This window comes from Narcine bancroftii, chromosome 13 (assembly GCF_036971445.1).
Source record: "Narcine bancroftii isolate sNarBan1 chromosome 13, sNarBan1.hap1, whole genome shotgun sequence".
Classification (NCBI taxonomy): Eukaryota; Metazoa; Chordata; class Chondrichthyes; order Torpediniformes; family Narcinidae; genus Narcine; species Narcine bancroftii.
In genome coordinates, this window is record NC_091481.1 from 14,829,091 (window position 1) to 14,843,629 (window position 14,539).

The following is a 14,539-nucleotide window of genomic DNA, read 5'->3' on the forward strand; positions in this document are numbered from 1 at the left end:
AAAATCTGAAAGAGAATGTTAGTGGGAAATGGCATGGGAATGAAAGTCAAGTGGATAATTCCTTGAGTGGGCCAAGTGATTGCTTCCAAATGCTGTAAATTATACGTTTCTAAACTGAAGAGATCAGAACAAATTAGAATTTTGTTTATCCTAACAGTGTGATACAACTAAAGGGGTTGTTCATCTATTTTAGTTTCATCCACATGGCTTTGATTCTTAAACTATCTGTAAGCCAGAATAGATCAGGACAGTACCTTTCTATATTTACAGTACGTTGGTCAACTAAGTCTTTTAATAATATAGTAGTTTCTTCCAAAATGAAATCCATAAAATTCCTGGACTGTCTGCAGTTGTTTAACTGTCCTTCATCTTTCATGACTAGATGTAGTAGGGCTGCATTAGATGCCTTTTGGCTGAGTGTGGCATCAAAGAGACCTGGAAAAACTAAATTCCTTGCTCATATTAAATTTTTTAAAGGTTATCGAATACTATTGAACAATCAGTTGGACATAGCTGCTGAATTACCTCCTATGGGCAGTGAGAATGCTGAACAACCAAAGAAACTGCTCACATGAACCACCTGAGTCTCTCATATACAAATAAATAGGAAGACTTGTCCTGGATGTGCATTGTCTGTTTGTGTGTTATGTCCGGCTGAGTATCTGTGTGTTTTGCACCAAGGACTGGAGAACGCCATTTCACCGGGTTGGACTTCTGCAATCAGATGAGCATAAACTTGACTAGAATAGTGGGTAGAATATGAAAGAATTGTTCCACTGTCTTATCAATTAACAGCTTGAGATAGTTGTTCTGCTACCTAACAGAAAACATGCCAGAGGTATCTTGTCTCTGGGTATATTCTAGCCCACTGGGCGGAGCAAGTTAACTCGAGTCCCACCTGACTAATCAGTGTTCCCCAACATTGAACAGCAAGGGCACTGAATTTACTCTGGGTGAGGTATTTATTATCAGCTTCAACTAATCAAGCTGGTCAAGACGAGAAGAATGTAGAGGGAGCAGTACCACCTGTAACTAGAGAAGTGTCAGCATTTAATGTCATGAAGTTATTCTGCAGCAGTATCAAAAATATTGCTATAAAATTACATTTAAAAATAGATGAATTAGTGCAAAAAAAGTAAGAGAATGTGAGGTCGTGTCACTGGTTCATTGTCCATCCAGAAATCCGATGGCAGAGGGGAGGAAGCTGTCCTTGTGCTGCTGGGTGTTCATTTTCAGGCTCCTGGACCTCCTTCCTGATGGTAGTGGTGTGAAGAGGACGTGGCCTGGGTGGTGAGGGTCGTTGAGGATAGGGACACTGCCTCTTGTAGCTGTCTTTGATAGAGTGAAGACTTGTGACTGTGATGGCTCTCTAAAGGTTTTTTTTCCTGGTCTTTGCATGGCACCTCGCTATGCAGCCAGTCAGAATGCTCTCCACGGTACACGTGTAGAAATTTGCAAGAGTTGAGATACGAGGTGTCAACTTGGTTAAGCTGCAATTCACAGCCAAAAACATACTAAAGAGCTTGTAATCGAACCGAACAATCTTGCAGCCAGTGGATCCAAACAGCCACAATTGCATCTTTTGCTGCCTTTCCTGCAATGCCAAATGAATTCGATTTTTACAGGGCTCACACTTGTCAAATGCTACCTTTACGTAGCTATGCTACATCTAGTCATGAATGATCGAGGACATTAAACAGTCTATTAATTTTATTGTTTTAATGCTGGAAGAAAGGGGAGGGGAAAGGGTGCAGAAAAGATCAGTTACCAGAACTGGCAGGCTTGAGTTATGAGGAGAGGCTGGGACAGTCATCTCTGGAGCATAGGACACTGAGGGGGAATCTTGTAGAAATGTATGACATTATTAGGGGCAAAGATAAGGTAAATAGTCATAGTCTATTTCCCCACATAGGAGAGTCTAAAACCTGAGGAGCAACTTTTTCCACACACCACTTCCTTCCAAAGGAAGCATTGGAGACAGGTACAGTTTTAACATTTAAAAGACATTCGGATAGATGCATAGATAGAAAGGTTTCTCGGGATACTGGCCAAGCACAACCAAATGGTTCTAGCTTAGATGGACAATTTGGTCAACATGTACAAGTTGGGCATCTTGTTTTCCTCTGCTTTTTAACCCTGACTCTTAACCCAGATATTCCTTTCTTTTTCAATATTTTGGATTTTATAGAAACAGGTACATCAATGGAAGCCATTAATCAAGGGCAATAATATGTAAAACAATGTACAGAAAAAAAACGTTGTTTAAGAAAACTATTATATATAAACTCAATATCATAACAGTCAGAGAGAAAAAAATGTAGTAAACACTTAAACAATTATAACATATGGTTCATTGAAAATGATTAGAAATATTATACTATTCTACAAATTCTACCCCCTACCCTTCTGAGGTTATCAGGTAAATGCATATAATTTCACTACCATTAAAAGAAATCACAAACTCACAAAACAGGATCTAAATGATCTAATAAATTATGAAAATAATGAATAAAAGGAGCCCTTAGAAAATTTAAATCCATTACAATAGAAGAACAATAGTTAGACATGCCGTCATATCAGATAGCCATTGAATATGTGAAGGAGGGACAGCATTTTTCCAACCCAGATGTTTCTTTACTTTCTTGTAGTGAATTTGACCAGTAGAACACACCTGATGCATTTTGTGTTTTTTTTTAAAAGTGAGTGAATAACTTATGCAGGTCACTCTCTAGATGCTCTAAATGTTCAATGCACAGTTAATATTAAATGTGGTTAATTTTAAAAACTTTTTTTATTTCTCCCACTCCTAAGTAGTAATGGTGAATGTTAAACCATTGCTGTTACTTCAATCAAAAGTCACTGCACCCAACAATAGTCCTACAGTTTATGGAGAGAGATGGAGAATCTTTATCAATTGTTTTCTTTGAAGATGATCTCTTCCTTGCTATTGCTCTCAACCAAAAATTATTGGTTTTCTCTCCCTGAACTTCTCAGCTTTCATTAAAATAATAATGTATATGTTTGTTTCATATTTATCCCATCCATGCCATTTTCACTTTTTAAATCTTCCTAAACTCTTGTGTATGCCTTTCAAATGAATATTCACTGTTGTTTTTAAAAAAAGTAATTTAAATAAGAAAGTACTAAATGTTTTATTGCTTTCTTTATGTAGTGGGGGCCGTAATATCACAGTGACTGGACGAGGATTTAATGCTGTACAAAAACGCATTATGAGATTAGAAGTCAGGAAAGATGGAAGGAATGGTGGATCACTTGTAGATCAGGTATTGTTTCTTATTAGCATTGGCAAGTAGCTACTTTCAAGAAATACAAATAATGTTAACAGCTCATTGTATCTTTTAGGCATATTCTGACTTGGAGGCATTCAGTAATAATCTTGTGGATGGTATAGATGGCCTATTTCTGCTCTTATTTCTTAATTTTTGAGTTGTTAACTTTTCTAGTTTTACATACTGAAATTGGATCCAGTGCTCATTAATTTACTAATGAAGTTCTTAGGTACAAGACATAAGAACTCCAAATTTCATTTCCTTTCAAGAATGCATTGTTTGTTTCTTTCTGTATTTGCAACCTTTGAATACCTGCCCAGAAACTAATGAGATCGCATCTGTTATATTAGCGTGCTTGGCCCTGGAGTGGAGGTGACGTGGGTTGAACAATTTCCATTTGTCCTGTACTCCAGCAGAAGGCTTTTCAGAGGTGTGCTGCAGCAATACAATGAGAAAGATGGAATAGAACGTTGATGCAACCAATGTTGCCTCCACTCCAGAACCAAGGTGACCTCAACCTCAGCAGTCATGTTGTGCACAGAGTCATCACTGAAGCATAGAACTGGATGGACCTTACATTTGATATCTTGAAAACAAAAGTCCAATACCAATCTTCTATCCCAATACAATGAAGGTCCTTAGTAACATACTGGACAGGGTGAACCACTTTCCGTAACTCCAGGGACACCTCTCCATGAAGATAGAGATCAATGAGATCAACTTAAAATAGTGACTTTACCTAACTAATTGCAAGGCATTTTGTGAATAGATCACAGAAAACAGTATTACTGGAAATTGTATCCTTTAGAAGTTACATGGGTAACTTCCAATGGCTCACGTTAATGTCCTTAATACAAGTGAATAAAGCCACAAGGGTGGAGGATAAGTCTAGGATATACTGGCAGTTCCCAGGTTATGTGGGGGTCCCATTCCTGAGAACTGTCTATAAGCCAATTTCTCTAAGTCAGAAATGCTTTCTATAGCTCGCTACCTGTGTCGTATTGTTCCATTGCTATAGTTTTTAATTTCATTGAATATTCACTCTTAATTTGTTTATAAGAAAATTAATGGGATATATTTGCTATCCACATTAATAAATGCGTCAAATATTTTATTAGAATTAATCTGTGGAGAGAGAAACAATCATCTTTTCAGTTGATGATCTTTCATCAGGTTCTGGCGACAGTCCACTGGCCTGAAATGCTAATTTTGCTTCTTTCACCACAGATTCTGCCTGACTTGCTGAGCATTTCCAGAATGTTCTGTTCTGAGATTTACACCATCTGCAGTTGTCACTTGTTCCTTTAAGTATAGTTGGTTTAAGTAAGACATGGTTTAGTTGATCTTTGAACAAGGCAAGTTTCCAGATTGGGAAGTGTTGATAAGATTTTTGGTATCTAATCTGAAAAGCAGAATGCATTAAGTCTGTTTCTTTCTGGTTGTGGGTAGGGAGTACAAGATGAAGGACTCGTTGCTTTCATGTATACTGGACATTCTCAAAAGTTTCAAATATTTCAAATAGATTGAATTGAGGGTATCATTCTGAGATTCAGAATTAGATCTAGTAGCATGCTTATATCATTATTTAGATTCAGCTGAACCTGGTGTATATATTTTATATCAACAGAGAATTGCTGTCTTTGGTGCCATTACAAAATGAAGCAATGTAAAGTTGATTGGCAATTCTGTGAAGAATCTATGAACAATTTGCTTTTGTGTTGTCTTGCATTAACAATGCTGTAGTTAGAGTTTGGAAGGAAGAAATCTCTCTTTTCTCTCTTACAGAATGAAACAAAAGCATTAAATGATTTTAACAACACAATGCTCATCTTCCCCTCACCTCCTGCAAACCAGAAGGCTGTTTCCATCTTCATTATGTTAGACAATTTTAAGGAAAACATTTCCATTCAGTACGTAAAAGATCCATACTTTGAGTATTTTCCATCAGGTGTTCTTGTTCTCAAACAACCATCAATCTTTGTTAAGGTAAGTAGCTAGGAGTTTTATTTTTTTTTGTTTCGCTTGATGTTACAGTATAATCTATCTTGTTTTGCTTCTTGTATTAATTCATGCTCCCAGTTAAATGATATAGATTTTTCCATTTAGTTTCATTCAATTACTGAATTTTAAATGGACATGCTTTATCCCTGAGGTAGCTGGAGGTAGTTCTATCAGATCACCGTTCATTTTTGCTCATTCAATTTTCTAGTTTGAATTTGGAGACACAGCATAAATATCTAATAGTTTTCAATTAAATTTGACGAAAGTTCATCTTTGGTTAAGCAAGTCAAATGTCCATGCAATTTCCTATTATTCCAATTATCCTGATGAAATTCATACCTAAAACTGCGCAGTGGTTCTCAACCTCTTTATTTCCACTCACATCCCACTTGAAGTAATCCCTGAGCCAGCGGCGCTCTGCGATTAGAAAGGGATTGCTTCAAGTGGTATGTGGATGGGAAGGGAATGTTGAGAATCATTGCTCTAGACCCAATTGTCACTGAAATATTTTGCTTGAGAAAAATTGTCATTGGCCCATTTCCTCTGGAGTTGTGAAACTGTGCATGTAATGAGTCAATTAGGTACGATTGAAACAGTGGTTTGCAAACCTTTTTCTTTCCACTCATATGCCAGCTGATGCAATCCCTTATTAATCACAGAGCACCTATGGCATAGGGAGTACTTAAAGTGGTATGTGAGTGGAAAGAAAAAGGTTGAGAACCATTGGGCTAGATTGTGTTCTTTCAGAAAACACAAAACATCTTGTAGTATGAGATTCATCAACATATTTAAGCAGTATCAGATAAGGACACCTCCTTAGCAGTGTCAACACTGAAATGTTGACCATTAGGTCAGCAGAGATGCAGATCAATATCACTGCAATATCTTGACCAAAAATGACAAAATGTATGCGAGTGCTGACCAGTGGTGTATCTAGGTACCATAGTGCCTATGGCAGGCACATTTATTCCCCCCCACCCCCCACCCCATTAACAAAGCATACATAAAGCAGACAGTTGGGCGGTTTTTAGGCACAATTGGGCTAGTTTTGAAGATCGGCCTCGTGTTCATGTGTGTATTGGGCACTTTCTCAGAGGTCATGAATTCCTGTTCCCTAAATCAGCACCGTTCCTCACAGCCCAGTTCATTGTAACAAAGTTAGAAGTGTGATGGCCAAAAGGTTTTTAACTGGGAGAAGCAGTCTCTCTCACTCTCTACCCCCCTTCCTCCTCCTCTGTTTAAAGCCTGTGCCTGTCATATGATTACACTCATTTGCTTTGTTCAAGAAACCAGCGTATTTATATATATATATATATCTATATATCAATATATATCGATACCTATATATATATAGAGAGAGAGATATATAGATAGATATATATGTAGATATATAGATATGTAGATATATATCTAGATATAGATATCTAGATATATATACATATAGATATATCTATCTTTATATCTACACACACACACACACACACACACACACACACACACATATATTGATGTGCAGCTACTCCAGAGCCGGGCACAGGAAGCTGCTGTCTGGAGAACTACAAATGCATTACTGTTAACTGCCTTCGTACTGGCGGTTACTCCTCCCGCACTCAAGGCCGAGAAGAGCAGCCTGTATCTGAATTTCCTTTCTCATCTGGAATAACTCGGTGGGGAACAGAATATGCACGTGTGTTGGGGATGGGGGGAGGTTGGGTTGGAGTGTGTCGTGATACCACTGTGATTTTGCTATCCCATTGGTACTCTATGGCTGGCTCACCACCTCCCTGTAACTCCTCCCCCTGGAATTTCCAAATGAGGGCTATTAGAGCCAGAGTCCCTCCCTCAGTATGAATCTTGGAATCGGGCGAGCAACAGGAACATGTGTCTAAACTTATGGGCTAAAAGCCTGTTGTCTATTAACTCCAATCTTTTGGTGTTGTTGATAGCGTATCAGGGTGAACTCTTGAATTTTCACTGCTGCAATTCCCCACTTCAGTGAAAACTCGGATTCTCCTTTTTTTTTTATTGCAGGAGCAAGTTCAGGCCATGGATAACACAAGGGGTCTCCCAGTGAAGATGAACACTGTGCAAGTCAGCCGCAGGGTTTGTTCCTGCTCTGTGCACGGAGTCTCTCCCCTTGCACTTTGCGGGATTCAAACATAAATGTTGCTGCCAGTTTAGGGTGAAATGAAGTCTTACCTGCAATTGTTCAGACGGTTGCCATCGCCCTCTCTGTTCACCTGATGGTGGCATCAGTGTTGCTGGAGCTCACCGGAGTGCTGCGCTGGCATCCCACTGGGCCGGCATCTCATTGGGCTGCCTTGCTTAATGCAGCAAAATGGTCGTCTTCCTTACCCATGATCCTCCACGCAGCTGGAACTGCTCTGTGTTTCCCTGGCATTGGCAGAACGATTCCAGCTGCGTGTGGGATCAAACAGTGTCGTTTATGTAGCAAAGATAAAAATACATAACCGACGTTTCGGGCTTGTAGGTAAAAATCCATAACTGAGGATATATGTATTTCTACCTTTGCCTTGATGAAGGGCTCACGCCCGAAACGTTGGTTTTGTATTTTTAACTTTGCTACATTAAGGACACTGTTTGACCAGCTGAGTTTCTCCAGCATTTTCTGTTTTTGCTGATACCACATTGGCAGGATTAATAAAAGTGCTTTCTAGCCAATGGATGGGATATTACACTTAAATGGAACAAGCTGGTATAAATCCAAATAAAATGTTGATTTTACATTTTTTTAAAGGAAAAGCAATGCATTCTGTCTTTTGGCTGACATCCAAGTGTCAGCCAACAGCCACAAAGCTGGATAATTGGTCATTTTCGCCATTGTTGTTTGTGAGACTCCACTCTGGAAGTTATTTCCATGGCAGCTGACGCAACAAGTGGTTGCCTTTCAAAATCAATTCATTGGTAGTGAAACACAGGCAGCTTCTTTTATGTCTGCAAGAAATCCTATTTAAATGCAGGCGTTGGCTGTTCTTTCAACCACACTCGTCTCTCCAGTGCTGATCTTTTGATTTGAACTCCACCTGTTATTTGTTGCAAGCACCCCTTCCCCCTTTAATGCATGCATGCTAGTATGTTTACTTTTTTAATTCTTGGAATTTTATCAACAAAAAAACTGCAAGTAGCTGGTTCCGGCCACTGAGACCCATACTGTCCAATTAACCCGTAGGTTTTGGAAGGTGGGAGTAAACTGGAGCACCCAGGTGTGATGATATGTTTCCTCCATTGTATATAGTTATTGTTGACTACTGTATATATGGAGCTGGCCTGCGCACTGATGACTCATACCCTATGACTCCTCCCCCATGGTCCTGGGCAGTAAAGGTCGAATCACCTCTCCCTTCCCTATACCTGGATCCGAGCCAGCAAGGTTCTTCTGAATATTAAAGCCTATTGTTCCCTCAGCCTAGTCTTTGTGGTTACTGGTAGTGTCTAACACCAGGGAAAGCTCATGCAGGTAATGGGGAGACTGTGCAAACTCTTGACAGTGCCAAATTACAATTCGGTTTGCTGGTGATATGATAACGTCATGCTAACCGCTAATGAGTTATGAATGTAACTTGAAGAGATGTAGATTAATACCACACAGAAATAGGCCCTTTAGTGCATCACTTCCACACAGACCATCAAGCATCCATTTACACTGATCCCACATCTCTCTTCGTATCCCCCAGGTTCACCTACGCATATTAGAGTGGCGATTTATAGTGGCCAATCAACATGCATGTCTGGAATATAGAAAGGAACCAAAACATTTAGAGGAGTCTCCATGGCCACAAGGAAATTATCCATTTCTACAGAGACAGAATCAAAATTTATTGTCAGGATTGCAGCAAGGTTGCAGGAGGTTTGAGGCAACACTTTTACTAGCTGTGATGGATTTAAAACCAATTTATTTACAAAGGTGCAATACCAGTGTAGAGAGAATTGTAACTCCATTTGTTCTGTTTCACTTTGAGCAGCTAATCAAACTGACAGCCGGGCGTGCGTATGAAGGGGAAAACCACTATCAGGAAGCAATTGGGAAGGGCTCCAGTAATCAGAAGAGAAATGTTGGGCTCTGGGTAGATTATAACTGGGCTATTGAAGGAATCAATGGCTTCCTTCAATAGCCCATAAAACTTGGTAGCTTCTGCAATACACAGTCGTGTGGAGAAACTCAGCAGGTCATGCAGCATCCAGATAAAGTAATGAGTAACCAACATTTCCAGTCCTGGGCCCTTCGTCAGGTAGCTTCTGCCCACCTAACATAAAAAAGGCATTGGGTTTGTGTGCACTTAATTGGGAATGTGTTTTGTGTTTTTAACCCATCTGGATTAATTCCCCATACATTGTGAGAGGATTTGTATTGAGGGCAATGAGCATTTTGCACAAAGACGATCAAATGAGGGCAGACGATTATGCTTGAGCCTCAAGTTAAGGTTAGCTTGAACAAATATTGCTGCTTGTATTTCATCAAAGCTTCTCCATTATGTGATTTTTAGGGATCTGGTCTAAATGATGCAATGACTGCAGAAGAGGTGAAAGCATACATTGGAATCGAGGAATGTAAAGTTACGACGCTTTCCGTGAAAGATTTTGTATGCACCCCTCCAGAAAAGCAACCGCCACCCAAGCGGGTAAAAAGAGACATGAATGATGACCTTCCGGAATTTGTCGTACGTACTTTAAATTCTTACAAAGATTCATTTCAAGCAAGATGAATAAATTGTAGCAGGCCTAAAAAGCCCATGATTTATCTTCCATCACAGTACTGAGAGTGGGATTAGTAACCCAAACGCTTGTCTTGCAAAGGTTGGTTAGATTTAATGCTGACTGTCTTGTCCAGTCTGGAAAGAGCAAGAGAAACTTTTAATTGCTGATTTCTACATTGAGGCCAGTTTCTGTGTGTTCCTTGAAAATGTAGTGTGCTTAAAATTGAATGAACTAGAATGAGGTCCCAACCAAAGCACTTTTTTTTCACAGATGAATACCTCCAAAGCAGAGAAGGTTGAAAGGAGGAATGTAAAGAACTGAGAGGTTTTGAGAGTGACTGGACGAATACACATCAAATTGTTGTGGCATTGGTGGCAAGGATTAATGATTCAGTCAAAATGGAGAGGCAGGTGGCTAGAGAAGTCTTTCAGGCAAATAGTTGGAGATGGATAGAAAGGGAAATGAAAAGTGGATAAATAATTTAAATGACGGAATATTGTCAGGCACACAACGATAAATGGGAACAAGTCAATGGAGTTCTAAAGGGAAAACTCTCCAATAGATGGAGTCATCCCTCACACAAAAGATGGTGGTTGTGGTTGTTGGAGGTCGTGACACCCAGGCCCAGGATATCACTACTGCAGGTCATCGAGGCAGTGTACTGGCCAATCGTTTTTCAGTTGCTTCATCGATGACCTTCCCGGCATCATAAGGTCAGAAGTGGGAACGTTTGCCTATGATTCCACCATCAGTTCAAGGTGCAACTCCCCCACAAATAAACCAGTTTGTGCCTCCATGATATGTGGCAAGTAATATTGATTGCACGAGAATGGCATCCAATGACCATCACCACGTACTTTTGACATTTGTTGGCCGAGCCGTCACTGATTCCCACATCCTGTGGGTGGGGGTTGTTGATCACCATTCTACAGATTCAGTTCTATTTAACATTGAGTCAGTAAGAGGTTATGAGTCCTGTGGTGAGACATTCACTTCCCAACACCCCAGAACCCTTTCCACCATCTTCAAATAGGAGCACGTGTAGATGAATGCATCTTCAATGATTCAAAGCTTGACAGCATCCAAGACAGATGACTCTCTTGATAAATATCCCATCCTCCATTAATTCCACAACTAGTGCACAGTGGCTGCAGAACATGCACCTCCAATTTGAGAAGTCCAGGCCATTCTGGCTGCACCTCTCTAACTTGCAACTGCTGGTTTTAAAATAGATGAGGGCTCTGGATGCATGGAAGAATTGCCATTGAATTTTTGCACCACAATTCTTTCAGGTTTAAATCCTGAAGCTCACTGCCAAATAGCACTGTGGGAGTATCTTCACAACTAGCACTGGAAAAACTCAAGTAGGTGGCTCACCTTCACCTTCTCCAGAGCAACTCAGAATGAACAATAAATTCGGGCCTTGCCAAGGATGATTAGATCCTGAAAAATAAATGAATAATTAAAAATATTTCTACAAGCACACCAGCAGGGTTGTTTTCTCAGGAGATGTGGTGATTCAGTTGCCATGATTGAACTCTGGGTTGCCGCTGTCAAAATCATGCTTTTATCATTTCGGCAATTTTTTTTGTGGGTGGGGGGGGTGGAATACTACAGTGTTGTGGAATACTACAGTGTTGTGGCTGGACCCTCAAAATCTAAACTCTCAGTTATTTTTATTTTGCATTTCTGAGGGAAGAATAGAAGCAATATAAATGCCTTTCCTACCTTTTGAATAAATATAGATAAATGATCTTGTATTTGATTGCAAACTGAATGGACAGGGAACCATAGACACAACCTCACTTTCTCGCACTATCAATCTATTTATTTTCAAAACACAATTTAGAGCACTGGAATGCTACCGCAAAACAGCAAATTTTGTGATATGTTCACGACAATACATTCTGATTCTAACTACGTTAATTGCAATGGAATCTGCTCTTTTCTCACCAGGTTAAAATGGGATACCGAGAATACATGCTGGGGAAAGTAAAATATGACACTCCTGCAGAGCTGCCTCTCGGTTTAATTTTGCCCCTTGTCCTGATTCCAATGGGGTTGATTATCAGCATCTTTGTTTACTGCTACAGGTATGCTGAACATTTTGTGCTTTATTAAAATTCATCAACAGATTAGTCCTGGGATTTTGCGACTGACTGAAGGGTGATAACCCATCTTTGTCTCAAAGCCATGGAGCAATAAAAGAACCAACTCAGAATGGAAACTATTCTCTCATGCATCAGATCTTGAATAGTTTATAAACCAATGCTGTTTGTAGTCTCAAATATCACAAGAAAAAAATGATGAATATTGGAAATTTACAATATTTGTGGAGAGAAAATGGTTTTGGAACTGGAAATGTTAGGTGTGCAGCAATATTTCAAAGGAAATATGGGATCAGGATAAACTGAAGGTCAAGGTAAGGAGGGGTGTTCTGATCAAAGCAGGACAAGGTGCTATGTTGCAAAACAAAGGAGAAAGTAACAAGGCAAGAACATTGAACAATACAGCACAGTACAGGCCCTTTGACCCTCGATGTTGTGCCGACCCATATATTCTTTCCTAAAAAGAAAATCTCTCCCAATCCATTCACCCTCTACTTTCATCCATGTGTCTTGTCTAATAGTCTCTTAAATGCCCCAATGTTTCAGCCTCCACCACCATCCCCAACAGGGCATTCCAGGCAGCCACAATTCTCTGTGTTTATATAAAAAAAGAACTTATCCCTGATGTCTCCCCTGAAGTTCCCTCCCTTAACTTTGTACATATGTCCAACCTTCTGTCTCTTTATCCAGGTCATTTATAGAAATTACAAATAGCAGGGGTCTGAGAACCGATCCCTCCGGCACTCCTCTGGTCACCGACCTCCAGGCAGAATACATTCCCTCTACTACTATTCTCTGCCTACAAGCCAATTTTTTATCCAGACAGCCAAGGTTCCACTGATCCCATGCCTCTCATTACTTTCTGGATGAATCTCTCATAGAAAAAACATAGTAAAATAGATGCAGGAGTAGGCCATTTGGCCCTTCAAGCCTACACCGCCATTCAATATGATCATGGCTGATCAGTACCGGGTTCCTGCCTTCTTCTCATACCCCTTGATCCCCTTAGCCACAAGGGACAAATCTAACCTACTCTTAAGTATTGACAAGGAACTGGTCTCAACTGTGACTCCTGGTTCTGGATTTTCAAATGCCTTGCTAAAATCCATGTAGACCTCATCTACTGGCTTGCCCTCATCAAATTCCTTTGTTACCTCCTCAAAAAACTCACAGACTCTTGAGGCACAACTTTCCCTTCTCAAAGCCATGCTGACTATCCTTGAGTAGACTGTACTTCTCCAAATGCTCATAGATTCTATCCTTAAGAATCCTCTCCAATAGTTTGCACACCACTAACGTAAGACTCACCGGTCTATAATTCTCAGGATTCTCCCTATTACCTTTTTTAAACAGGGGGACTACATTTGCCATTCTCCAATCCTCTTGCACCTTCCCTGCAGCCAAAGAGAATTCAAAGATCATAGCTACTGCCCCAGCTATCTCTTCTCTCATTTCCCACAGCAGCATGGAGTATATCACATCTGGCCCTGGGCATAAGAAGATCCAACACTTCCACTTCCTTAATCTCCATATTGTCCAGTACACAGGCCCGTTCAATTTCCACCTCACTGTGGTCAAGGTCCTTTTCTCTTGTGAATGAATACTGACGCGAAGTATTCATTTAGCACCTCCCAACCTCCTCTGCATCCAGGCACATGTTGCCTCCTTTATTCTTTCATGGCCCCACCTTCATTCTCTCAACCTTCTATTCTTCACAAATGCATAGAAGACCTTGGGGCTCTCCTTAATTCTACATGGCAAGGCCTTTTCACGCCCCCTTTCGAGCTCTCCTAAGTTATTTCTTAAGCTCATTCCAGGCATATATTTCTCATGAACCCTTCCTGCTTCCTCTTGACTAGTTGCCTGACTTGTTTCATCAGCCACTGTTCCCTTTTCCTGCCATCTTTGTCCTGCCCTTTGTCCCAGTGGGACAAACCTGCACATAGTCCCCAAACTTACTCCACATTATACCCATGCTTTGACCCTTACACATCTGTTTCCAATTTGCTCTTGCTTGTGCCTGCCTCATCCCTTCATAATTATAGAAAAGGATTGGTTTGGGAATGGCAGATTCAGTACCACTAGTTGCTGAGGGAAAAAATGGGTGCGATTATTATGATCTGAAATTGATGAACTCTGTAGTTTTGGAAAGCTTTAATGCTGTTGCTTAGGTTCACATTGCTTCACTGGAGACGTGCAAGAAGATGAATGACGTAGAAAGTGGAAGCTACCATTTTCTGTAATGTTTATTTCCATGTTTTTTAAAACTTGGAGTGAAATATTCATGGTCACAGTTTTGCTTTCTACATGTCTGTTACCACTCGGACACATCTGCCTTCTCATCCTTGGTTCACCTTCCAAGGTTATTTATTTATATCTTTACACTCTTTCACTGGAGAAGAGGGAAGAGAGGGGAAGGATTTA

General features: G+C 40.2%; 1 protein-coding gene and 1 long non-coding RNA gene across 12 annotated transcripts in view; one reads left to right on the forward strand and one right to left on the reverse strand.

Moving 5' to 3' along the window:
* LOC138748315 (plexin-B2-like) overlaps window positions 1-14,539 on the forward strand; it is a 217,020-nt gene that overhangs the window by 178,721 nt on the left and 23,760 nt on the right. For all 11 annotated transcript variants that reach the window (XM_069908265.1, XM_069908264.1, XM_069908269.1 and 8 more), the window contains 4 exons: window positions 3,173-3,284; window positions 5,076-5,276; window positions 9,797-9,970; window positions 11,964-12,100. In XM_069908265.1, the coding sequence (XP_069764366.1) occupies window positions 3,173-3,284; window positions 5,076-5,276; window positions 9,797-9,970; window positions 11,964-12,100 (624 nt within the window). The remainder of the gene's footprint in view (window positions 1-3,172; window positions 3,285-5,075; window positions 5,277-9,796; window positions 9,971-11,963; window positions 12,101-14,539) is intronic.
* LOC138748329 (uncharacterized) overlaps window positions 1-14,539 on the reverse strand; it is a 37,180-nt gene that overhangs the window by 8,086 nt on the left and 14,555 nt on the right. The window contains exon 2 of the long non-coding RNA XR_011347937.1: window positions 11,385-11,450. This is a non-coding gene — a long non-coding RNA (uncharacterized lncRNA). The remainder of the gene's footprint in view (window positions 1-11,384; window positions 11,451-14,539) is intronic.